This window comes from Xenia sp. Carnegie-2017, unplaced genomic scaffold (genome assembly GCF_021976095.1).
Source record: "Xenia sp. Carnegie-2017 unplaced genomic scaffold, XeniaSp_v1 HiC_scaffold_14, whole genome shotgun sequence".
In the NCBI taxonomy this organism is placed as follows: Eukaryota; Metazoa; Cnidaria; class Anthozoa; order Malacalcyonacea; family Xeniidae; genus Xenia; species Xenia sp. Carnegie-2017.
The window spans coordinates 5,912,640-5,938,499 of NW_025813447.1; the positions used below are offsets into that span (position 1 = coordinate 5,912,640).

Sequence of the window (25,860 nt, forward strand, 5' to 3'; positions counted from 1 at the left end):
GAAAAGATCGGACGATACAACACTGTAAGTAGTTCGAAACGCGACACGCCATCAGCAACAACACAGAACCTATTTGGCCAAGGGGCAGGAACAAATGTACGAAATTTATCAACCAAAGGGAGCTCTACAACCAAAGTAATGAGCAGCACCAATAAAGGCATCAATAACACTCCCTCCTGACCCCGAGATAAAGAAAAAATTACACTGTAAACCACCATCTAAACGATGGCGGATATTTGGCGCCATTTTTCCTGCGGCGTTGAATAACTCCGAGTACTTCCCATCCACCAGAGGCAGGTCATAACTTTACGCGTGCACGAAAATGCCGAGGTACAAACAGAGCCCTCAATTAGTAGAGTTGGGACATCTATTGTTATCCGTTTAGCTTACGTTGATTGGGTAATATTGATCACCTGATCAATTTCCGCCATTTTGGTTCCTAGTTTTGAAATTTGAGCTAGTGTTTGTATAGCAATTGCTGCTAGTAATACAGTATTTTGAGATAATATTGGGTTTTGTTATGGATAAGTTTGTAATAACTGATTGTTGACGGCTAATAAATGTCATTACATATTGCAAGAATCGAGGATAACGAAAAAAATGAAAGAAATGCCTTTAGGTCGAACTTACGAATTTTGATTGCGTATGGTGATTGTTGTGCTGAACTGCTTTTGATATAAGGTTCAATTAAATGACTCAAGTAGAGAAACATTTTTGTGCCAAATAACATTGCAAAGTTCGTGCTGATGCAGTTTCAATAGTTTTCTTACTCCAAAGCTTGTTTTTTAATTGAAGATAATATCTCATTATGTTCTGAAATGGGTTGATTTACAAACCTCTCAATTCTCAGCCACTTCCACACTAAAACAAACAACTATACCAAATTACAGAAACTCTTATGATTTTCTATGTTGTATTTTGTGTTTTTATTTCATCATTTAAAAATGAAGTAATTATAATTAGGATATTCACTGAAACAGCTGAGTACAATATATTTTTGGTAATGAATTGTACAAATGTACCCTACTTCTGTAGCTCAAAGTAGAACATTACTTCTCTTCTAGACTTGTTGATGATATTTTAATTGTAGGTTTTGGTTTATAAGGTCACAGAGGCATATCTCCATAGTTTCAGTTATTTGGGCTTTTTAATGTATATTAAAATATTTCTGGCTTTCTGATATATATTTAGGTGCTGCTAGCTTTTTGATATATATATATCACTGGCAATACAAGGCATAGAATTTGAACAAACGGGGCTAAGCCCCATCCAAACGCACCCTTGTTTGATCATTAAACACATACAGAAGTTTTGTCATTCCTCAACCAATAAATTTAACTCTTTGCTAAATTAAAGATTGGATCAAACTCATATACTGTATAAAAGACTACAAACAGTAGCATTTATAGCAAACAGACTGTTCTTCAACAACAGAAATGTTTCATGTTATAGAAATAATATATTCATTTTAAAGAAATGCTTCACCAAAATTTTCAGCAGAATCCTTAACAAACTTTATTAGAAATAAACCTTAATACTTTATAAAGTGTTAAAGGCGAAATAACTTCATATAAAGGAATAAAACGTTTAAGGCCAAATGCATCTTGGTCAAATCAATGCATATTTCAATAACTAAAAAGTAAAAAAGTCTGTCATTTTCTGCTAAGCAAGAAAATTTTGTGATCTTTCAGAATAAAAAATGTCATGCTTGGATTAAATTGGAGGGCATAAACAACTCACTACCATTAAATTGTTACAAATCTTGAACACATATTTTTCCGCACCAAAACTGCATGATTAATATGATTCGAAGTTTCGAACAAAGTCTTGTCCAACTATTTGATAACACTGATGCCAGGATAACATTGCCGCTTGCCACCAAGCTTAAAGGTCCTGAAAACCTGTTACAGAGTCGGAACATAAGCCGAGAAAACACGTTCACGTACGAAAAATACTTCTTACAATGGGTCACGATCAATTTGAAGCACGAACTAGTAAACCGCAAACGAAGCTCAAACCAATGAAATTAAATCAGGTCTGCCGCAAATCGTTAAAAAAACGCAACGAGCTTGCTATTATTCCTAATATATTTGATACTACAATGGAATAAGCTTAAATTGCCTTCTTCTTTTGCATATAAACCCAATTTCCAATAGTATTATTATTGTTTCACTTTGCAAGTAGGAACCAAAATGGCGGCTCCGCGCTCGCCCCAAACCGTTTGTCCCAACTCTTACTAATAGAGGGCTTTGGGTACAAATGACCCTATCCAGACTGTGAGTACGAGACAAAGGAAGCTTAGGACCAACTCGCAGTGGTATTATTACAAATCCCCTCGACCAGCGTTCACAACAACAACCAAGCAACAAACACACCCACGGGCATGAACGCCACGGTCAAGATCGAAAAAGTTAGACGCCCAACCATATCCGCAGCCGGGTACAGTGAGGAATGGACGTATTTCCAAACACGCTGGCAGGATTATGTCGAAGCCACAAAAATAACCGGCAAAGACAAAGTCATCCAATTACTCAAATGCTGTGATGAAACGCTTCTTAAGGACCTCACCAGAAACGCTGGCGGCACCCTCACGAACAAACCCATCGACGACGTCATGGCTGCAATCCGCGAACTCGCTCTACGAGAGGGAAACACGATCGTGGCCCGCATCAAACTACACAACATGCGCCAGGACTGTGACGAAACCATTCGCAGCTTCAGAGCACGTCTTCGTGGACAAGCCAGCGTATGCAAATTTACGATTAACTTTCCCAACTGCGCAACAGAAATCAACTACACGGACAATATCCTACGCGACACATTAACAGTTGTGATCGCCGACAGCGACATCCAACTATACTCGCTCAGCGATGAAAATCAAAATATGATACTGGAGGAGGCATTTCTGTTCATAGAGGCCAAAGAAGCAGGCAGACGTTCGGCCACCCACCTACTCAACAGCCATAAGCATTGCAACACCGGAATCCTGCTAGACCACCATACTTACAATGACCTCAATTACCGTTGTGTGAAAAACCGTCACAGTCCCAACCATTCTTCCATATAAATGCGAAGTGTAACCCAGAGGACAACACAGCCCTAGGGTACATCCTGCATTGTACAAGACCTCGCACAGTCACATTGAATGCTATGGCAGACACTGCACTGGATGCCATAGCTGCCTTGCCAGCATGCATATAATGAAACAATTAGGAATACGCCAGAAAGACCTGCTTCCGGTCCATATGCGCATGCACGCTGCGAACAACAATGGCATCGATATCATCGGTGCAGCCATCGTGAGATTCTTTGGTCAATCCAAAGACGGACAGGTATTGGAGAGCCGTCAAATTGTATATGTCACTTGTGACTCAAATAAACTCTTCCTCAGTGACACATGCACCGCCCTGGGAATCATCCCAAACAGCTTCCCCACCGTGGGAGACACAATGACAGTAGACATACATACAAACCAGTCTATTCACGTTGTGGCAGAACACCCATCAAAGCGCTCATGTGACTGCCAACGTTGCCAACTCCCGCCACCTAAACCCACAGTACTGCCCTTCCCTGCAACTGAAGAAAACCGAAAAAAATAGAGGACTAGCTGCTCCATCACTACAAGTCCAGCACGTTTAACACATTGCGAGCAACAACAACTGCCACTCATGGAAGATCCACCAATGCGACTCATGATTGACCCAAATGCGAGACCTAAAGCACACCATACATTAATCCCAGTCCTTCTACACTGGCAGGACGAGGTGAAAGCTGGCCTTCACCAAGACGTGGCCCTCGGCGTGATTGAACCCGTCCCAATCGGCGAGCCTGTCGCCTGTTGCCACAGGATGGTCATCTGTGCGAAAAAGAACGGTAAACCACGACGAACCGTTGACCTACAGGCACTAAATGCAAATGCCACTAGGGAGACCCACCACACCCAGAGCCCTTTCCACCAGGCCCGCTCTGTTCCTAGTGGCAAAACGAAACCAGTGTTCGACTGCTGGAAAGGTTATCACAGCGTTCCCCTTCAGCCAGACGACAGACACCTCACCACCTTTATCACCCCCTATGGTCGCTATCGGTATAAGTCAGCGCCACAAGGGTACATTGCTTCGGGGACGGTTACTCACGCCGGTTCGATGAGATTGTATAACACATTCCAAAAAAAACCAAATACATAGACGATATCTTACTTTGGGCAAATAACCTCACCTAAAGTTTCCATCAGACTGTCGAATGGCTAGACATCTGCGATCAAAACGGCATTATCCTCAACACAGACAAATTTTTGTTCGGATCAGATACATTCGAGTACGCAGGGTTTGAAATCACATCAAAATCTGTTCGCCTAAGCAGGAAATTCATCGATGCTATTCGCCATTTCCCAAAGCCGAGCAGTATCACCGACATCTGCTCTTGGTTTGGCCTGATCAATCAAGTCTCATATGTAATTGGAGCCACTGAACGTATGCTACCGTTTAGAAAACTACTAAAACCCAACACGAAAGTTTTATTGGGACGAGGAGCTCAACACACACTTTGAGGAATCCAAATCCGTAATCATAAATGAAATCCAGGAGGGCATTCGCATCTTTGACAAGACACGCCCCACCTGTCTTGCCACTGATTGGTCAAAACACGGCATCGGCTTTTGGCTAGTCCAAAAGCACTGTGAATGCCAATCGACTGGACCACTATGCTGCCACACCGGGTAAAAGATAAGCCTGGTCGGCAGCCGCTTCACACATGCCGCCGAATCTCGATATGCACCAATAGAAGTGGAGGCACTGGCACTCGCAGACGACTTCGACAAAGCCAGGTTCTTCGGTTCAAAGCCAGGCACCAACCTCACAATCGCTGTAGACCACAAACCTCTGCTCAAACTATTCGGTGATCGGACATTGAAAAACATCCCAAACCCCACCTACGCAAACTCAAGGAGAAGACACTGAGATACAGGTTCCGAATGATCCATATCCCTTGTATCTGTCACAAAACCGCCGATGCGATCTCCCGCCTCCCCACAGGTCTAGAGAACCCCACCATGCTTCACCTCCAGGACGACATAGCAGAGTTGAAGGACACCACTACGCACACCGGCTTTGACGAAGCCATCGCTTCACTGGCTTCATTAGCACTTACAAACGTCGCCACAACCTGGGACAGGGTACGCATGGCAACTGCCAGCGACACTACTATGCACAATCTCATGAATGTCATCGAATCTGGCTTTCCAGCTTCACGCGATGACCTCTCATCACCATTACAAGAATACAACCATTTTCGCCACAGCCTCTACACAGTGGACGGCGTCATCATGTACAGAGATCGTGTGGTTATCCCACCACTGTTACGGAAAAATATCTTGGATGTGCTACACTCGGCACTCTAGGGCATATCATCCATGACATCCCGCGCAGAGGACTCAGTCTTCTGGCCGGGAATCACATCAGATATCGCAGCAGTGCGTACGTAATGCAACCACTGCAACCGGATGGCACCATCCCAACCCAGCGCACCACCTACACCAACCATCTCACCAGCCTACCCCTTCCAGTGCATCTGTGTGGATTATTTCCACTACAAAGGATCCAACTATCTCGTAATAGTAGACCGTTACTCTAACTATTATCGAACGAGCCAACGACGGTTGCGACGGACTATTGAATTGCCTACGTCACGTCTTTACCACCTTTGCGATCCCAGACGAATGCGCTACTGACGGCGGACCAGAATTCACCGCCGTCAAAACACGGTAGTTCCTCAAACAATAAGGGGTACACCACCGCCTCGCATCCGTTGCATTCCCGCACTCCAATTGCCGCGCCGAGGTTGCCGTTAAAACTGTAAAACGCCTCATCACGAACAATATCGGCCCCACTGGTAGCCTCAACACAAACGCCTTACAAATTGCTGTTCTACAATATCGTAACACGCCTGATACCGATACGAATTTATTACCGGTCCAATGCGTCTTCGGTAGACCATTAAGGATTTCATACCAATTTTCCCCAGCCGTTATAGGCCACACGCAACCTGGAGCGAAACACTTGATGCTCGAGGGGAGGCTTTACGAAACCGGCACATGCGAATGGCGGAACTTTGGTCAGAACACACAAGAAGATTACCACCTCTGTCCATTGGTCATCACGTAAGAATACAGAACGAAACAGGACCATACCCTACGAAATGGGACAAGTCTGGAACAGCCATCGAAGTCCTTCAACACGATCAATACCGCGTCAAAGTCGACTGTCCAACAGAATTACACTAACAAACAGAAAATTTCTCCGGCAATTCACACCTGTACAAGAGCAGTCACCCAAATATACTATTGATACGGATCTGCTGCTGATACGAAAAGTCTCAACGGAGAACCTTACTCCCAACAAATTGACACCAGCCAACAGAAAACCAACATCGTCATTACCACGTCTAGGACCGACGACACAGACTGATACCCCGGAGCCAGCACCACTACCGAACATAGATACCACAGATGGAACTTCACCAAACGCAACCAAGATACCTGAAGATGCCAGTGAACCTACACCAGCGACCACAAAGTCTTATCTAATTGTGTCTTAATATGCCTTGACGAAGAATTAGCTAGAAAAACAATCTTTTTTATACCAATGTAAGGTATGAAATGCAGCACAATCCGAAAAAATGAAATTTATGAAATTGCGTCATGTTGTTCACCAGTCTTGTGCGTTTTGATTAGGTTTGAAAAATATGTTAAAAGTTTCAATTTCATTTTGAGAAGCAAATTTGATAATATAATCTAGCAATTCTTTCTGCGGCAATGCACGAACGAACGACCTGTGCATTATAACTTCTTAATAGAATGAAGCCTGTATTCTTTCGCAAATCCATTAATTGGGTGGTCTACTCTACTTGTTAGCTATTTAATTTTCGATAGACAGTACTACAGAAACAGAAAAAATAGTATAAACAGAAAAAATATATAGCTTCAGTCTCGTGTTTAACTCAGGTTATTGACAAAAAAACTTGATTGTTTGTACTACAGAAGGCACTTCCAGAGAAGGCTAAAGCTCCCTTGGAAAACATTTCCCGCTCCTATAGATTTATATAAACACTTGTAAAAATTAGGGAGAAACGAGAAATTACGTGGAAACTGCATGAAGTGTGAGTGAAGTGTGTGTGTTTTCAAACAGTTACGATTCTTTTCAAAACTCATTTCTTAAACAAAACACAAACAACTATATCGAACCTGACTTTTTACCTTCTCCCAAAATTTTTACCGCAACATTACTGTTTATTATGCCATATGCCTCCTCGAGCTCTTTCTGATCAGCAGCACATATCACCATTTGTTGTTTATCATTTGAGTAAACAATGGCACACTTTTTGGCTTGGGAAAGTAATGTTTGCACGTAACTGCAGTTTGAATCATTTCTTAGCAACGAGAATTTTCTTTCGCTCAGCAAACGATTGGCAAACTTGCTTACAATAATTCCAATTTCAAATTGCATATTTTCTACCACGCTACCTTCTCCTTTAACCATTATTTTTCCTGATGGTATATCCACATCAATTGTGCAAGTATCTTTGTACCTATACACAAACGAAATCAATTTAGAGGTGCTCTTCCAAATCCATTTGCAAACGCGCAAGCCCATACAATCATAATGGGCCGTAATGAACAAAACGTTGAATTCTACACAAACCAAGTGACAAATAAGAACAGATTTTATTGTTTCGGCAGCAATAAGTATTTTGAAGAACAAAGGGACATAAATTTACTTTGAACATTTTTTTCCTCGAAATTTGTTATTTTAATTTCTAACTATATAGCAAATGCGCGATTTCAACATTTGAAGTCCTTATTCTCGCAATATTGAAAGCTAAACAATGATAATAAAATCTTACTAAATGCCACGGTAGTAGCAGTCCAAGGTACTTTCGAAAATATTGCTCTCAAGGAGTGGCTAATTTCGGAAGGGGAGCACTTATTTTTCCAGGGCTCTTAGTTTTGATTTGCTTTTTTGGAATCAGTTAATTCTAATGGTTAACTTCATCTGCGTCGTACAAACGATATTTTCAATGCATTTAACGTTGCGTAAGGTAGATGATTCAAATGAACGTCTTATTTGGATAAAGTGTAAATGCGTAAAGCTCTCAAAAAATGTATAAACAGTAAAGAGAACGGTTAGTTTCGGGAGGGCTTTTACTTTCGAGGGGGTGGTAACTTTAGTATAAGTATATGTAAAAAAGCGGTTCTTTAGTATAAGTATATGTAAAAAAGCGGTTTATTTGGAGTGGGAGGTTATATCTTCATAGGGAGTTTATAAAGGCTCTATACGGTATGCAAAGAGAGAAAACAAGTTAGAGACATTAATCGCAGAAATAATTAATGTTACTGATTAATTATCTTCAAATTTTTTTCTTTAACGTTCGAACCAAACGTGTGTAATGACATATCAATTGCGTTCTCATGTTGCATAAATCAAACACATACGCTTTTTTAGCTAAAGAAAAACAGAGGCTTGGAACAATGTTGGAACAGAAAATATTAACTGCATCAATAAAGTGTCTTTTACAATGTTCTTCGAATACAAATTTTCATTCTTAGAAATACATGTTTATACTTCATATAATACAACCAAATGATTTCTGCTATTTAATTCGTGACAAAATAGAGCAAAGAAGAAAGATCACAACATCGAATTTTCACCAACAAAACAAAATGCACTTTCTGTAAAACCTTAATAAGGTGTTTAATGTGCCTTTGTGACGGGCCAAAGGCAAAATAGTTTCTTTAACGATGTCTGGAAATATCATACATTAATTAGCTATATCTTGGGTATGGTAATATCGTTTGCCCATGCACTTTAAGTTATCTTTTCTCGATCTTTTGAACTTGAAGAATTTATACAGATAAGGCTCATATCTAAACCAGTTAAAATGTTTTTTAGAATGAACATTTTTCATTCTACGAAAAAACGAGTAATATCTGGCTTTGAACGAAATTTCCAATTTTTCCACTCATCGCGTTTAATAAATAAAATTTAGTTTGAATTTTAAACTCAAAATTAAAACAAACCTGTTAAATGCATCGGACATAATTAATAATTTGGCTTGATTCGATGAAACATCTATTTGGCTCGTTATCAAAGTGTTTCTCTCTTCTGCTTTTCTAATACATTTCTCAAGTTTGGAACATGCAGTGTAAAATGAAGGGACGTCTTTTCCTACGACCTTAACAAAACCCTCATCATACACTACGAATGATACTGAACGGCTAGGTCCAGGAACATCGTTAAACTGCGCCATAAAAGATTTTACATCTTGCCAAGCTTTCTCTGTAGTGAATTTCATTGGGTCGAACAGCAATATTTGGTATTTAAATTCCTCGACATTTACAAGAAATTGTTGTTTGTCCTTATCATTTTGAAACTTGATGAAAACTTTGTCCGTCTGAAAAATGGTTTCATACTTCTGGTTTTGCAAAGCAAGTTTAAATTTTTCTTCGTTGTTTTCTTTTATGAATTCAAAAATATCCCTATCTATTTCTGCAGCTATGGCATTAGTGTCTTGTTTCTTTATGATGGGCTCATTGGCGTGGACAGTGGAAGCCTCTCCTCGTGATTTTAAATTTATAGCACCAAGTGCATCACACTTCGCCAAAAACAATTTGTAACTATCCAGGACATGATCCAATGACAGAACTTTGTCTACAACTAAAATTCGATAAAACGTTACAACAGGATCGTTAAACACAACGGATCGTCTGATCCAATCACGCAGGATTTACGCGAGAGTTAACAAAAGCGTGCGATACACGAGCCGAAGGCAAGGGTTTTACACTGCTTTTCTAATTCGAGAAAAGTGTTTGGATGTACCATCTAAACACTTCAAAATATTTTATAGAATAAAAAACAACAGGGTTGTTTTAAGCTTTATTTAAACAAGCAAAAGTATGAAAGCTAAATTCTCTCAAGCAAGCCAAGCCGTAAAATTTGGTAAACAACGAAGTGAAAAGCAAAAATAACGAAAATTACAGCAAGGTTTTTGACTTTACAACATTAAGGAAATCACCTATCTAGATTTAAGGTAAGTTAAAAATCCTCACGACAGCATACTGACGTCAGCAATTTCCATTTCCGTGTTTGGATCATGGAGAGTATAAATAAAACTAGAGGAAGCATTGATGACGAAATTAGGCGACACGTGATTTGGGGGAGTGGGCAAATTTAGATCCCGGATTAAAACACGAAGTAAACAAATGATGCTTCAAATTTTGGATTCTTTTTAACATAGCTTCTGTAGTAAGTTTTTTGCCCTTTTGTACAAGCATCAAGAAAATTTGTCATTTTAAAGCGTTAGTAACTGTTTTTAGCGAGCTGTTATTAGGATTATATGTTGTTTTAATCTCCATAGGCTTTGTATGCTTTAATTAAACTATACGCAATGAAAACTTAACTATGTTATTCTTTTTTGTTTTTTAGTTTTTGCAACCCACATATGAACAAAGTTTAACCGTTTTTAACATTTTTCCGGTATGGATGAGGGGGAAGTATATGTTTTTTGAAGTTTGTCAGCAGTTGATTGAATGACGAAAAAGGTCTTTTTATCAAGCAATGACTCACGGACTTATCATTTACTGAATAAGTACAAAAGCAACACAACCCTGTTTTGCAAAATACGAGTGGCTTAAACCATCTAAAATTACGATAGAAAGGCAAGAATTGTTCAGCAATTTGATTGTGATGCTATTCAGTATAGTATTTGCGCATAATATGTACAAAAAAGTCAAAAAATCATAGTCGGCCACTGTAACTTAACATCTGGGAATCGATTTACCCCCCCTCCCCCCTTAGTAGTCATGCATTTCAACATGTCTACTGTAAATAGTAAGTTTTCTGCTGCTGTTCGTTGTCTTTCAGAGGTTTTCAATCCAAGGAAGGCTCTATTTTTTTTAAGAACTCTTGCACGAGTCTTCAGAGGGTTGGCGACTCTGAAGGCAACAGTAATAGTCCGCTGCTTTCAACTTTAAATGTGGGTATGCTTTTTCAAAATCCTCGAAAACAAAGGAAGACATTGTAAACGATGACATGAAAAGGTGGACGAAATGTTAAAAAATAAACTCGTAAATAACAGCAGTACAATGCCCGATAAAATTGCTTCAAATGCTCATAAAAAATGCGAACGAAAAAGATAACTTGTACGAACTACAAAGCCCGAAAACAAAACACAAATCTTTTTTTGTGTTGTGGGTGAAAAAGCTCGCACTAACACATGAAAGGATTCTTTATTTAACCTAAGAATTAAAACCGAGCTAGCTGTCCTGTTATTCCAGTGGTAGTCCTGATGTTACACTGGTAGTTCAAAAACCAAAAAAAATTATTAGTAATGTTAGATTTGTATCAGCAGTCATTCATCTTATACCCTTTTTACACTGTCCAAAAATTTGCACGGCACAGCTAAGATTTGGCACAGTTCCGTTTTTAATCAGCACGGCAGTGTGCATTTACATTCGTACGTGTTTAGCATTCACGACAAAAAAAATGGCACGGCACGGTAAATAAGCTAGTCAAACTCGTTAATTTGATTTGCATACTTAAATTTGGCAAGTGTTTTTACGCTGGTTGATTTCTCCAGCGTAAGGCTTTGCATCCTATTTTATCAAAATGTGTCCGTGATAACTGAGGTTTTGCTGATTTTGACCTTACTATGGATTTGCCAACACATATTGTAGCTGGTATGTTGTTTTTTTTGTAAGAGTAATTGCAGGGCCCGTCGCATATATACCCACTTCTTCCATAAGTTTTGTTCACACTGATAGTTTCTGTATCTGGTCATGTAATGAAGTTAGCTACTATTCTTCTCATCATTTTTCTTTTTCAATATTTTGAAAAATATTACATAGAGCATGCGCAAATCAAAGAAAACAACTATAAAACGGCACAACACGACATTTACCCTTAAAAAACTGTATTGCGCTTGAGCGTTCAAAGATATGACGAATGTTTAGATAATTGTCACTAGCATAGGTTTTGAGTGGTTTTGAGAAATATTTGCCACAAACCCTGAAAATATTTGCATTTTTGTATGCACTAAAATACATATTAATGTTCAAAAAACTGCAAAAATACAGTAAAATTATTCGATGTATTTGTTTTTCGTGTTTTTCCATGAACTTATAAGATATTTACGGTTTTGTGAAAGTTTTTGTGTTAACGGTCGTTAATTTTGTGTTAAGAGTTGCCAACCTTGTCAAAATATAAGATTTATACGACCATACATACGTTCAACTCACGCAAGATAGCGCGAGTGACAAACATTGCATATAAATCAAGGAATATATTTATAAATAATACTAAATAAATCGATTGCATGAAAAACATAAACAAATTTCTGGGCCGCCTATGGTCATGCTTACTCTCTAAATGCCGTGTGCAAATGTCTGCAATAGAGAGCGTCCTTAAAACCCGATTACTCTTACTCTTCCTTGCTATACTTACAAGAAACAACCATTTTACGCCGAATATGCAATTTCTAAGAATATGTATGTCAGTAAAGAAAAAAACGAGCAAACAATTAACTTCGTGATTGAGTTGCGGTTGCCTTAAGTAAAAATCTGGCGTTATGTATCCGTTATGTTCTGCATAGTCTTAAAAACACTTTTATCATTTAAATTAACACACATTTCATTAATAAATTGAGCATTTTACCGTTGTAGTCTTTAAACTTAACCAACGCAATCCTCTTCTGTTGATCTAGGTGAACAGTTTCAACTTCGGCACCACCCGATCTTTTGCTTTCAAATTTATACATAACTGCGTCTGAAGTTGCTGTAGGGGGTAAATTACTTACTAATATTGTTCTGCATTCTGGAATTCTCTCAAGCGTTATTGCTTTGTCTTCCAACGTAGGTTTCTTCATAAACCTTTCATTTAGTGTTTTGAAATCTTAAAAGGAAAAGGTCATTTTCTTCGTACAAAGGAATAAAAAAGAATCAAAGTGAATTCAAACAAAATTGTGTGTGACTTCTAAATTTTTCAATTTTCTTTGAAATAATGAAGCCAGCGATTTAATTGATAATACACATGAATCTGTTCAAACGATGGTATAGCGTAATGCGAAAAGATTTCTTTATCTTGGTAGTATTTTACAAACATTTTCTTTATAAATAGATTTGACTTTTGAGTAAGAGACAAATTTTCAACTTAATATAGTTTAGTCAAAACCGCTGCCTGCTGTGCGTTGTTTCACGGCCGTCTGCCAGTCACCACAACAACAAAATTTTCGTCGTACTAATGACGTTAAATTTCAAGCAAGTAAATTGTTTATAAGTTTTTTGTCTTCAATAAATTTCTCTTTTTTATAATTTATACGCGTATATGTAGCTACAAAAAACAATTTTATAAATTTTTGTCTCTTCGTAATGTAAATGAAGTTGGTCTAAAAGAGTGATTTATGTTTCCCATGCACTCTTTCCAAGTACTTAACAAAATGCGTTCAAATCTTTCATTATATTGAGCCTAGAACGTTTGGCCATCACTTTATTATTCAAACACTCAAAAAACGTCGTATAATTTATTCAATCTGAGCAAAAACTTTCAATGATTAACTCAATGAGGATTAAATTATGCCAACTACTCACCAATATTTTCTTTAAATGTTACTATGGCATTTACGGTATTATGGTCCACTGCCTCATACTTTATTTGTGATACCTCAATCTCATCAGATATTTTCTCCATATAAAAACGAAGACAATCTTCGGATGTGCTTGCTTTAACATCTCTCACGAGTACTTTCTTTTTTTCAAATATATCCTTAGTCTTTTCTCGAACTGACAATATACAATCATCCACTTGATGCTGAGCATAATCCAGAGCATTTTTTGCACCTAAACATTAAAAAATGAATTGTTTGTTTTCTTGTGGAAAATAAGTGGAATATGGTTTTTAAATGGCATGTTTTATAGGTATAAAGTCGTCATTTTCAAGGGTAGAATATAATGCATGCTCAGCTACAGTAGCTATCACCAGAAATGTTCCTGAGGGAGAGAAACCAAGATGGCACTAAGCTAAGCTAAATTTGAAATCAAAGTTGGCAAATTATTTATGTAGAGGGAAGACAACCATATCAATTTTTTTCAATTTCTGCTTTTTCCTACAAAAAAACATGTCCGTTTTGTGATTCATGGCACAAGTCATTTCGTAAACAAGCGATCTATTTGTAAAACGGGCTTATTAAAATTATAGTTTCATTAAAAAGAACTCGTAAAATGATTGTGGACTCTCTAAAACAGTCTAGTCATAACTTTTTATCATTCTTATGATATTGAATATTTTGTATTGTCGATTTACACAACCAGTAACATCATATTGCATAATGAGTGGCTGAAAATCTATAAATATCTTTTTGTTTCCTGCCAAATTATGAATGAAATACTAATGCAGAATTTCATTCCATTAACGCTTCAAAACGACAGGAGCTATATCCGGTTGATGCAACATATCATGAAATATCCTCAAAATTATTCACATTCATATGCAATGTGACGCCATTTTCTGAAAAAACTGCTGTAAATCAGAAAACTTCAATATTTTGAGAATAAATACAGATTTCTTCAATGATATTTTAAAATTTTTATTTTACAGTTAATTTAAAGAGACCTGATGCAAAGCTGATAACTATGCCAATTTTGCTCAGTGCTCACTCTACAAAATTTGCAGATCGTTCAATGATGTCACATAGAAATACTGCGTTTAACGTAGCCTTTGATACGATTAAGCCAATTAGATAAGAGTTTCAAACAGTTTTATTACTTTGAAAACATAGCCTTCAATTCAAGCTATAGACGTAATGTAGATTCGTAATGGAAGAATCCATTTGAACTCTCGGAATTGCATGAACTCTCATGATACAATGGTATACCAAACCGTAACAGTATGAAAACGGTAAAAAACTTTACTGTTTCGGTTACGTGTGAGCACCTGAGACCTTGCCTAAAGAGTTTCATTACGGTTACGTGAAACTTTTTTTCTTTGCTAAAAATGACGGAGTAAAATGTTGTAACATAGCCGTGAAAACGAGAGCGATAAAAATGGTCAAAAAATTGTAAGAGTTCAATCTGTTAAAATAAAAAACACAATTAAACTCAAAGTTGGCATGAATTTCTCCGCCTTCGAAAATTTGGCTCCCTCTAAAAACTTTAACTTTTATGTCAAAAATGGTGCGATTTTTTTTCCAAAATCAAGATCACAGGCGATTTAAGATATTATAAGTTGTGTAAATCTATAACTTCAGTCCTATAGAATCAAACCAGTCAGAATAACTATTGGACATCGAGTGTTGACGACAAATATTCGCGCGTCAAATTAAACGTGAGTAACAAAACAATCGAGTCACTACACTGTAAATTTTAGGGGGTAAAAGTTATCTTTTTTAGGGTAGTATTTACTACCTTCAGATGGGTAATTGACTAAAGGGTAATATTTACTCGAAAATCTTGGGTAATTTGCTATCCGTAGTTTAAATTTTACCCTCAACATAATGGTAACGTTTACAATGACCCTCTTTGGGTGTAAATGCAACATGTGGGTGTAAAAACTACCCCATGCGTTTGGTGCAATGCCAACTGCAACGCACTTTTTAAAATCAACATGGCGGAATTAAGCAAGAGTGAAAGAAACATGCTTCTTCGTCAACAGAGTCCAAACAACTTTGTCGGAATATTAACTTTTATGGTCCATTTCTCCAAGATTTCTTGAATAAAGTAAGTATATATTATATATATATATATATTGATTTATAGTATATTTAAACAACAGCACGTAATGTAAGAGTTGTAAACGAATACTGAATACATGCTCTCATTACTCTGAAGTTCTGAACTCCGTTGTATCTTGAATAGCCTCTTGTATAAATAACCATTTAAGATATTTGCGTACTATGGAAAAGGCTGCATTTAGGTTATTTTGGCAAAATGACCTGGAGATAGAATCTTAACAGTCTAGGGCTCAGACTATTTTTCTCTTGAGTACGTTTCTCTTTGCGATTGTTGCTTTTGATCAACTCAAATGCAACAGAGGTTGTGTTTTGTTTTAATGGGAAACATATTTTTCTACTAGAGGAGGTTTATGCTTCTGATTATGTTTTTATTCATATTATGCTCGCCTTTTAATTCAACGTAAAAATGCAAAGTTTTGTTCCTTAAATAACAGGTAGTTGATATTTTGGACACACAAATATTTTGTTTTGCCCATGAACTGAAATATTAATCAAATGCAGTGGCAATGGGTATAGTAGCTCTTGCTGTCATATTATCTGTAGCTCATTTGTGTCAACCATTTCATATGCACTGAAATGCTCAAAAGACTAACCCAACATGCCACTAATTACAATAATTCTAGTGCTATCTCACAACATTTACTCATTTGTCCAGACGCCAACTACATCTCACACCTTTTCTCACTTCCTGACGTTGATTCCGACCCCGATCTCACATGTGTGCCACTTAATCCTTTTAATTTGATTGCAAGTAACACCAAAATCTTATATCGCTGTAAAACTAATAATCCTAATCAACTTCTCATCTTAGAAGCACTTTTGACAAAACGCAATATGCCACAACTTAATAGTGGTCTCAAAGCGTGTAAGAAATTATCTCTATTTTAATGTAAGTATACTGCCTGATTGTTTAGTCTTATAGTTCTCTAATTACATAACGGTCATTTCCGCTTGTAAATACTATATAAAATTTTCGCAGCCTGCATTGTAAACTATGAGTCTGATGATGTCTTTGGAAATATTGGTTAAGGAGTAAAAACGATTTTTTGCCGTTTTTAAAAGGTTCGTACCTAGAAAAACACTACATTTTATGTCTATTTACATTACATTAAAAACACTACATGTTATATTAAATCCATCAACACGATAGTATTTATTGTCTTCTCGGGAATTTCAATGATGGTTTTGCTCATTGGTTTTTCAAAAATACGACTGTAATTATTTTTTTTGCTTTCTTTGATTGAAAACCTTAGGTAGCTTGGAAAGACATTTATAGCATTGTATTCTTATAAAAATATTCCACAAATTGAAAAGCACAAAGAAAGGCTTGCTCGAATGACTCGCACATTTCTCAAACACATTTTGCAAACACACAGAAAGTTATAATTTGCTTTACATTTAAAGCTCGGAAATGGTTATGTGTCTACTTAAATCAAATTTCTTCGTGTTTAGAAGCTATTTATAAATTTAATAATAAATTTAAGCATGTCACATGGTACCATTGGTTACAAATTTGGTAATAACAACTTTTTTGTTCTACTTTACGTCAAATTACTCTTTTTTGTCCTTTAGATATCACCCCACACATTCCTCTGACCTCTTATAAGGTAATTCACAGACACGCACTCTAGATGAAACTGTTTGCAACATTGAAAGATTTTTTGCGTTTGCTAAATGTTTTATTAAGGTGGTCACCCCCTCTTGTCAGATGAATTTTTAAAAATTTTTCCAAAAATTTTTTTTGGTCATTTTTGGCACTTTAAGTATTGTAGTTTAAGTCTGCAGTGTTGATTTTCTTTAAAAATAATACTCCGTGAGAAAAATCCTCAAACATACCTTATCAAAGAAATTAACCCTTAGCAACGCCTTAGCAACGCATTTAGGTACCAAAATCGTGAAAATTTCGACCAAAATCCATTTTAACCATTATTTTTGGTTTGTCCTTTTCGTATGTAATTTCAAGTCTTTTGATGAATGTTGCTCCGTGATTGGTTGCTTTTGCTAGCCTTGGTTGGCATTGACAACGCTATGACTTTGTCTGCCATGTAATATACACGCTTCTCAAAGCCATCTACGAAAATCTTAGTTTTCTCTTACATTTCAAGTTAAGAAAGAGCTGTTTTAGTTTCTATATAAATTCTATTTGTTTTTTATTGTATTTTCAAAATAAATGGGAAATCTTAAAACAGAAAGAAAACGGCCTAAATTTCTCCTAAGAATACGACGAAGAGATTAAAAGATGGCGCACCTAGTGATCAAACAGCTGGGCCTTCATCTGCAAAATTGGCACCGAGTGCAAAAATGTTCCTTTCTCGGGAATTTTGACACTATAAGAGAAGGTACCATATTCATTGATTTAATGATCTTGTTTGGCGTATTCGAAAACCTTCTGAAATGTCCCGACTGTGCTGATGATGTGAGGTGTCATGTTGACATGAGGAAGAAGCATGGCTTTGCTCATTACATTGTACTGCAATGTGTGGATGCGATTGGAAGCATTGTTTTAATTCTTCAAAAAGAAGGGCAATCCCATGAAATTAATGTACGAGCAGTGCTAGCTTTTAGAGATTGGTAAAGGTCACACTGCTATGACGACATTTACTAAAGTTCTAAACATGCCTCCTCCACCAAGGCGTGACAACTTTAGCAAAATTCAAAACAAAAACTTTGCCAGTTGTGAAACAGTGTGCAATTGACAGCATGATGAATAATGCTATGCATGTTAAGGACTTGACTGTAAATGATGCTGGAGAATGTGGGATTTCCATTGATGGCACCTGGCAGAAGCGAGGATACTCTTCACACAATGGTGTTGTCACGGTAATTTCCCTTGATACCAAGAAGTGCCTTGGAGAAGTGCTTTCTGACAAGTGTCAGCAGTGTATCAAGTGGAGGAAGAAACAAAGTGATGCTAGATTTAAAGAATGGGAGGCAACTCATGTTTGTAAAATAAATCATACTGGGAGTTCTGGCAGCATGGAACGGCAGGTGCACTGAGGATGTTTGAAAGGTCCATTGCTACAAGAGGGCTGAAGTATAAACATATGCTTGGGGATGGTGATTCATCTACATATAATGCAATTCTAGCAAGCAAACCATATGGAGAAGATTGTCTACCAAATAAATTGGAGTGCATTGGGCATGTGCAGAAAAGAGTGGGAAGTAGGTTGCAAGACTCAAAGTAGTAGTAAAGGAAAGCTGCTGATGGGAAGGGTATGTCAGGTAAAGGTAGACTAACTGATGGCAAAATAGATGTGCTCCAAAATTATTATGGTCTGGCAATCAGAGAAAACCTTCACAGTGTTGAGGAAATGGCAAAGGCTGTGAAGGCATCACTTTTTCATGTGGCATCAACAAAGGAGAATCCACAGCATCACCTTTGTCCAAAAGGAGTGGACAGTTGGTGTGATATCAACGTGAAAAGGATGGTTATAACCACAAGAATGGCCTTCCAAGTCCATTGTTGATTTGTTAGAGCCTATTTTGAGGATTTGGCTGACACTACATTATTAAACAAATGCATGGTTTGACACAAAATCCAAATGAATGTTTGAATGGACTTATTTGGGATAGATGTCGAAGACAATCTATGTTGAACATGAAACTGTGGCTCTTGCCACTTATTTAGCTGTTTTGAAATTTAATGATGGAGACATTTCCTTCCTAAAGATATTTGAAGATTTGGACATAACACCAGGTTTCTTCACTTGCCAAGGTGCACATTTGTGACCAGGCTCGAATAAAGCTTTCAGCAAAAAAGAGCACTGAGAAGGTGAAGGGACAAAGAAAATCCCTAAGATATTATAGAAAAAAGTATTTAGACAAGGCTGAGGACAATGAAGGAGTTACATATGAGTCAGGTAGCTTTTAAACCCTGTATAATGATATGAAAACTTTACTATAACTTTAACTTGACTTTTCTCCATTTCGTTATTTTTGTGTGTCACCAATACTTGTGACACTGTAATTTTAAATATTTATTGTAGAAGCTTGATATTTTGTATATTTATTTAGTACAATATAATCTAGAAACTGACATTTTCAAATTTTAAAATTTTCCTCATAGATGAATTATTTCTGCACTTTTTTTCCGAAAAAATGGTGGATTAAAACCCAAAATATCTGACAATTCAATAAATCGGCTGTTAAATTTTTATAAAAAAATTTGAAGAAAATTGAAAAATGTCATTCTCTAGCTCAGATTATTGGCTTTTCAAAAATGTATTATTTGTTTCATTGTGATGTCTTGTTCTTGAGATATCATGTTAATGCTGTTAATTAATTACGGGCTAATTAATGGCCGCCATAATGGATAATTAGTGTAATTAGCAACTTCCTGAATTTTTTTTTGTGCACATCATTTTCTATCACCTTACTCATTCAGAAAATGTTATTTTCACTTTAAAAATTAAAAAAATAAAAAAAAGTTGCTATAGAGGGGGTGACCACCTTAAGCGGGAATGTGCTCAAGGAAAGTGTTTATGAAATGTGTGAGTTATTTAAGCTTTTGATGTGCTTTTCAATTTGCGGAATATTTTCATTATTTTTCATGACTCATTAGTTTTAGTACTCACGCATCATTAGAGGGTGAATTTTTAAGTGTTTGCCAACGCATGATGTCATCGCCGAAGTGCAATTATTATTCTGATTGGTTTGATATTATTTGACTAAATATTTGTAGACCACATAAACTGTTATATCTTAGATCACTTGTGATCTTTGTTTTGGAAAACGTTTCACCATTTTCAAGATACAAGTTAAAGTTTTTAGAGAGGGAAAAATTTATGAGAGGGTAATCAATTTCCTGGGAGAGCGGCGTAAGGCCCGTTTACACGGTAATCAATTTTGGCACGGTACTCCAAATTTTAGGTACGCGAACCTGTTTTCTTGAGTGCGGCTCTCCAAATTTTTCTCATGTAAACGGATAGCAGGCCTAAAATGTAAGGGCCGGGTGCCTTGAAATTTTAACGTGCCGGGACCTCCGAAAGAGGTAGTCTCGGCAAGTTAAAAAAGCGGCACCGTGCCGAGTTTTTAGCTATATCAGCAAAATGAGCTATAATAAGCGCGAAAAGGAAATGGCGGGAATTAAAATAAACAAAGATGGCGGCGACACCAAAATGCATGAAATGAAGTGATGAAAAAACAAGAAGTCTAATAACTCTTTGGTGCGACGAAAATATACAAATTGCATTGGGTAATTCAAAAGGATCCAAAGATAAAAGCAAGGTTTACAAGTCCTTACTGGTAAGCCATTTTATCGTGATATCCTATAGATTTTACATACGCTGTGCACTGGCGTTAGTGGAACGTTAATTGGCGGACCATATTCATGTATTCTGCTATGCCAAGCTCTTTTTTTGAAAGTGGTGTCCTATTCAAAAGAAATTAGCCAGGCATAGTAGAACATATGAATACTGCACCTTTCAATAGTTCATTGATGCCATTGAGGCTGTACGTTTACGTATCTATAACCTTTATTGACAGTGCGTGTTATTGTAAGTTGTTCATTTACAACTTATATTTCCTACATAGTAGGAATAAATTGCCACGAACGCATTAATATTTTGCTTGGTTCAATGCATTATTGTTATTTAAAAAAGGTGCAACATGTTATTCATTTTAAAGGAGCAATTACAAGAAAGAGGCTATGAAGATATTACACTAAAAGAAGTAATTAATAAAATTAAGAAATTGAAGCAAAAATATAAAAGTGAAAAAGACAATGCTAAGAAGAGTGGGAATGGGAGAAAAAAGCCATGGAAATACTTTCAACAGTTGGATAGATTTTTATCCCAAAGACCTAATGTGACTCCAGTGGTTTTACTCGACATCATGGCTGAGGCTGATAGTCAAAAAAATAGTCAGTCGGACATGCTGAGAGATGATGTTGATGATGAAAATGATGACATTATTAATGGTATAATTTTGAAATGAAATGTTTTCACATTTTGCTTAATGATGATATGATCTTGTCACAAAACATTTTTTGCTTTTAATCTTAAAGATATTGTCAGTAGGTATGGTAGAGGTGATAAATCCATCAAAAAATGCCAGACATGTGATTATGAAAAAGTCATATATAGTGATGGAGTACACACAACAGAGAATAGATGTACTTTCTTGCCCAAAGTGTGACAGTTCAAATGAAACAGGTAATATTTGTATGGAAGACAATTTCTGTTTGTTATTTCATCAAAACAAGATATGTGCTCCAGCTATCTAGTAATTGTTTTTTAAATTAATTAAACTTTAGTTAATGTGGAAGTAAATCAACAGACTGTAGCTGAGAATCGAGCTATTGAATATGATAAACGGAATGACAAACCAAAGCCAGACTTAGGAGAAAAGAGTCTTGGAAACACTTACAAACTAGGAAAGAAACAAAAGAAAAAAAGGAGTTCTATTGAAAAGAGCATGGATGCTGCCGTGGAACAATTCTGGGCAATGTCAAATGATGATTTTGAAAGGTATATTCACCTTCTTTATATATTGCTTGTATGTTTTGTATTTTTGGTAAAAAATACCAGAAACTTTTGTTTTGGACATCTACCCCTCAGATGTATTCAGCTCTGACCATGTCTGTCACAATCATTATTTGATTATAATTTTGTAGGTATAAAAAGCTTGAAGAATTTAAATTGGAAAAAGAGCAGCAATTTCAATTAGAGCAAATGCGACTCGAGAATGAACGAAGAAACCAGGAAAGAGAGCATGAGCTAAAGATCTTCCAATTGTTATTTGGGAAACAGGCTACCCAGAACATCCAATCTACTGGCAGCTCATCACTAATGTTTGCCCAACCATATGTAAGTTTTCAACAACAGACATTTGGAAATGGCTGCACCAGTATCCAAACTCCAGGCTGTAGCTTTGTAGACAGCAATGATGATGAAGAAAAAACATATTTCAGGTTATGATTTAAAGTATTTGAAAAGTATTTATTTTTAAGTACTTATGGTCACTTGTGTCTTTTAGTTCTGTTTTGAAGTTATATTTGTGGAACTGTTTAATGCTATCTGAACATTAAATACAATATTTGTACACTCATGAATCTTATGTTGTGTGTTGCAATAATTAACATAATTATATGTTTTGAATATTTCATTGTGAGTCAAAATAGTCAGGTAATATTTCTCGAATGTCTTCACCATCGTCCTCAATTACATCACTAGTTGTTACCACAAGTTCTTGGTCAACGTTTTCTTCCCACTGTGGCAGAAAGTTGTTATTTTGCACTTCACAAATATTATGCAAAATGCAAGATGCCAACACAAGAATCACCAAATTCTTCACATTCATATCGACCCGCTTACTAAATCTGATAAAGCGGCCTTTCCATTTGCCAAATGTGTTTTCGACAGTCATTCGCGCTCTGCTTATACGATAGTTGAAGACTCTTTGTTTTCTAGTTAAAACACCTTTAAGAGGATAACCTTTTAAGAGCCACGGCAGCAATGGGTACGCAGGATCCGCCAAAATGACTGTGGATAATTCTTCTCCGTTTATTTCTTTCTTAAGATCAGGGGGGGACAGTTTACCTTCGTTGCCTTGCTTGTAAATAGCAGAATTTGAGAAAAACTGTGCGTCATGAACGCTACCAGGCCATCCAATGACAACGTCACGAAACAAATAATTACAAGCTTGCATGATTATACTGTGAAAACCTTTTCTATTCACGTAATCTTCATGGCTCTCAGTGGGTGCAATTATTGGGATGTGAGTACCGTCTATTGCCCCCAGCACACATAGGAAAACCCCATTTTCGGTAGTATCCATCAATAACTTGATGTATGTCTTGTCCACGTGGAAATGTAATAAACTTTGACATTCGTTTTGTAATAGCACGACTTACGTCTCTGATGCATATGCACACAAACGATCGAGAAACTCCAAATAAGTTTGCTATTGTTTTATATTCCGCTGTTGACGCAAGGTAGTACAACGTAAGCGCATTAAATACAGGCATTAAGTATGACTAAAGGAAGCATTTTATATGAAATATACAACGTAGTGGAAGGGTGTATCGGAAGGGAGGATTATTTAAAGCGTATGTTATTTTTGACAGCACAAACAGAACTATTTTACACACTGTTTTGAACAGATGTTCGCCACAAAACGATAGGTTTCAGACAAAAATTTAGATTTTAAGAATGTTTAGCATGTTCAGCTTGACAGGCAGAAGCTCTGGCTGACAAATATCACTTAACAACCTGTTTAAGTTTCATATAATTGATATACAAACACGGTCAGCAAAATACTAAAAAATTTTAAGTGTTGTGCCGAATTGTTTGGACAGCAGTGTCTCGTTAATTCGAATTCTAGTTTTTGAAGATTAATAGAGACGAGGTATTTTTAACACTTTTACCTTCTGTTTGCGAGAACTTTATCACCGCTGTTCCACTTCGTGGTGTGTATTCAATGTAATCAAGATCGCCACCCCGTCTTCGAGATGAGAAGTAGTTGTTTAAAGTATCTTTACTTGTATTCTTGTTGATTCCGGTTACAACGATAGTACGAAAGTCGCTGTCTGCCATAATTTTTAGTATACATTCGTTGGAGAACCGAACGAAAGATTGAATGAAAGAAGAATTATCTTGCAATATCGAAATCTTCGTCACGCTAAATTGTTTTTAAACGAATTACTTGGAATAGCTAAACGAAAGTATTGAGTTATGGATATTTCAAGAACAGATTTTCACTTTCATTTTTCACAGATTTTCACTTTCATTATTGCTATTTTAACTTTCGTTATTGCATTATTACAACATTATATACGCAATACCAATCCTTAAATATCTGTTAAGAAAATTTAACAAAACCACTTCTATAGCTATATGATATCCATCTTATACATTCTCTAATTGTTCAATATCGTTGCTAGAGATTTGCAAGGCGGAAAGTGAATTTTCACTAAGGATACGATGTTGGGCTATAGTCAAAATAAGCGGTCAACCCTCATTTTTGATATGTTACTATAAAGTCAGTACTTGTATTTTTAATGGCAGTGCTATCTATTTTAGACAGTGTAGTTTTAAATCAATTTTTTCATTGCATTTTGCGACTGTATTGTCAATATACAGTATATTCCCGTGTCTTGACGATACGTAGCAATGGCGGTTGCTAAGGAAGTCATAACTCTGCAACCACATTTTAAATTCATAGGCCTTTGTTCGATGATTCTCGGTAAAGACCTCGCGTTTTGTTAATAAGAGCTTAGTAGTATGGCCTGTAACATGTATTGCAGACTAATTTACAACATTAGATAATATTATATCGAATATACATTCTTATAGTCTAACGCTTCTCTTCTCGAGCTCTTGGAATACCGGCGTCTCTTAAATATCGTGTTATACCTGCCCATAGTAGCCCGACAACATAGTTTTTGAAATATTAAACGCTGCGAGCCTGTAAAACGAACAAAATTTTTTATTTTCAATTCCTTGGTTTTATAACTAGGAAAGTGGTTGCTGCAAACAGAAGTAATAATTAATCGGAAATGGTGTTGACAATCAAATTGACAAAAATGATCATCCATCGTCAGAGTAATAATGAATGAACTATTTCTGTTCGATATTCAATTTTGTTTGAACATTGTACTTAAAAGAGGTCCCGTCCAGATCAAAAACGGAACCTGTTAAAAATTCATCAATTTAATGAAGACACTAGACTGACACTAGACTGGAGTATATAATACCTTAACACGAGCATGAATTGTTATTATACTCAGGTATTAATCTTTGTGCTAGTGGGATAGCAATTCTCAATCAATCTGACTATCGGAAAGCGACAGTATATTAAAAGAGTATCCGTTCATCATGTTAAGAAGGCAAATTGTTTTTCACGATAATTGTATATGGAAAAAATGTAATTATAATTGAACGTTTTGACAAAAAAGACATATTGATATTGAGCATGCGCAACCTTCGTCTTAGAACAAAACTGTAAATGTGCAGATCATTGATTGGTTTATCACTAATATTTTAATCAGATTACAACCATTTTGTCGACCCCCAGATAAATAGTCGTTAATTCTGTTACCGTGGTAGCTTGTTCGGCCGGATGTTGGCCATTGCGTCTGCGCAATAGAAG

General features: G+C 36.6%; 2 protein-coding genes across 3 annotated transcripts; one reads left to right on the forward strand and one right to left on the reverse strand.

Moving 5' to 3' along the window:
* Positions 1-5,675: 5,675 nt before the first annotated feature.
* Positions 5,676-24,456, reverse strand: LOC124435133. The gene is made up of 7 exons (XM_046985080.1): positions 24,137-24,456; positions 13,634-13,882; positions 12,702-12,938; positions 9,071-9,707; positions 7,250-7,581; positions 6,308-6,550; positions 5,676-5,905 (listed from the first exon to the last, which is right to left on the reverse strand). The coding sequence occupies exons 1-7, from the start codon at positions 24,303-24,305 to the stop codon at positions 5,676-5,678; spliced, it is 2,097 nt and encodes a 698-aa protein (XP_046841036.1). The 5' UTR covers positions 24,306-24,456.
* On the forward strand, positions 18,647-22,822 carry LOC124434288. Of its 2 annotated transcripts, XM_046984173.1 has the most exons (5): positions 18,647-18,659; positions 20,835-21,015; positions 21,397-21,923; positions 22,025-22,238; positions 22,385-22,822. In XM_046984173.1, the coding sequence occupies exons 3-5, from the start codon at positions 21,791-21,793 to the stop codon at positions 22,686-22,688; spliced, it is 651 nt and encodes a 216-aa protein (XP_046840129.1). In that variant the 5' UTR covers positions 18,647-18,659; positions 20,835-21,015; positions 21,397-21,790; the 3' UTR covers positions 22,689-22,822. The 2 variants fall into 2 exon arrangements, with proteins under 2 accessions (XP_046840129.1, XP_046840128.1); XM_046984172.1 differs by lacking the exons at positions 18,647-18,659; positions 20,835-21,015 and adding an exon at positions 19,177-19,187 and having other exon boundaries at positions 21,165-21,923.
* Positions 24,457-25,860: the final 1,404 nt, after the last annotated feature.

Excerpts from the sequence above, each read along its gene's own strand:
- LOC124434288 (XM_046984173.1), top strand. The coding sequence starts at position 21,791 with ATGGTAGAGGTGATAAATCCATCAAAAAATGCCAGACATGTGATTATG. Across the intron at positions 21,924-22,024 it reads TGACAGTTCAAATGAAACAG|TTAATGTGGAAGTAAATCAA; the intron begins GTAATATTTGTA and ends ATTAAACTTTAG. Across the intron at positions 22,239-22,384 it reads TCAAATGATGATTTTGAAAG|GTATAAAAAGCTTGAAGAAT; the intron begins GTATATTCACCT and ends ATAATTTTGTAG.
- LOC124435133 (XM_046985080.1), bottom strand. The coding sequence starts at position 24,305 with ATGGCAGACAGCGACTTTCGTACTATCGTTGTAACCGGAATCAACAAG. Across the intron at positions 12,939-13,633 it reads AACATTTAAAGAAAATATTG|ATTTCAAAACACTAAATGAA; the intron begins GTGAGTAGTTGG and ends TTTCCTTTTAAG. Across the intron at positions 6,551-7,249 it reads GGTAAAAATTTTGGGAGAAG|GTTCACTGGCATCTTCAGGT; the intron begins GTAAAAAGTCAG and ends TCGCTGGTGTAG.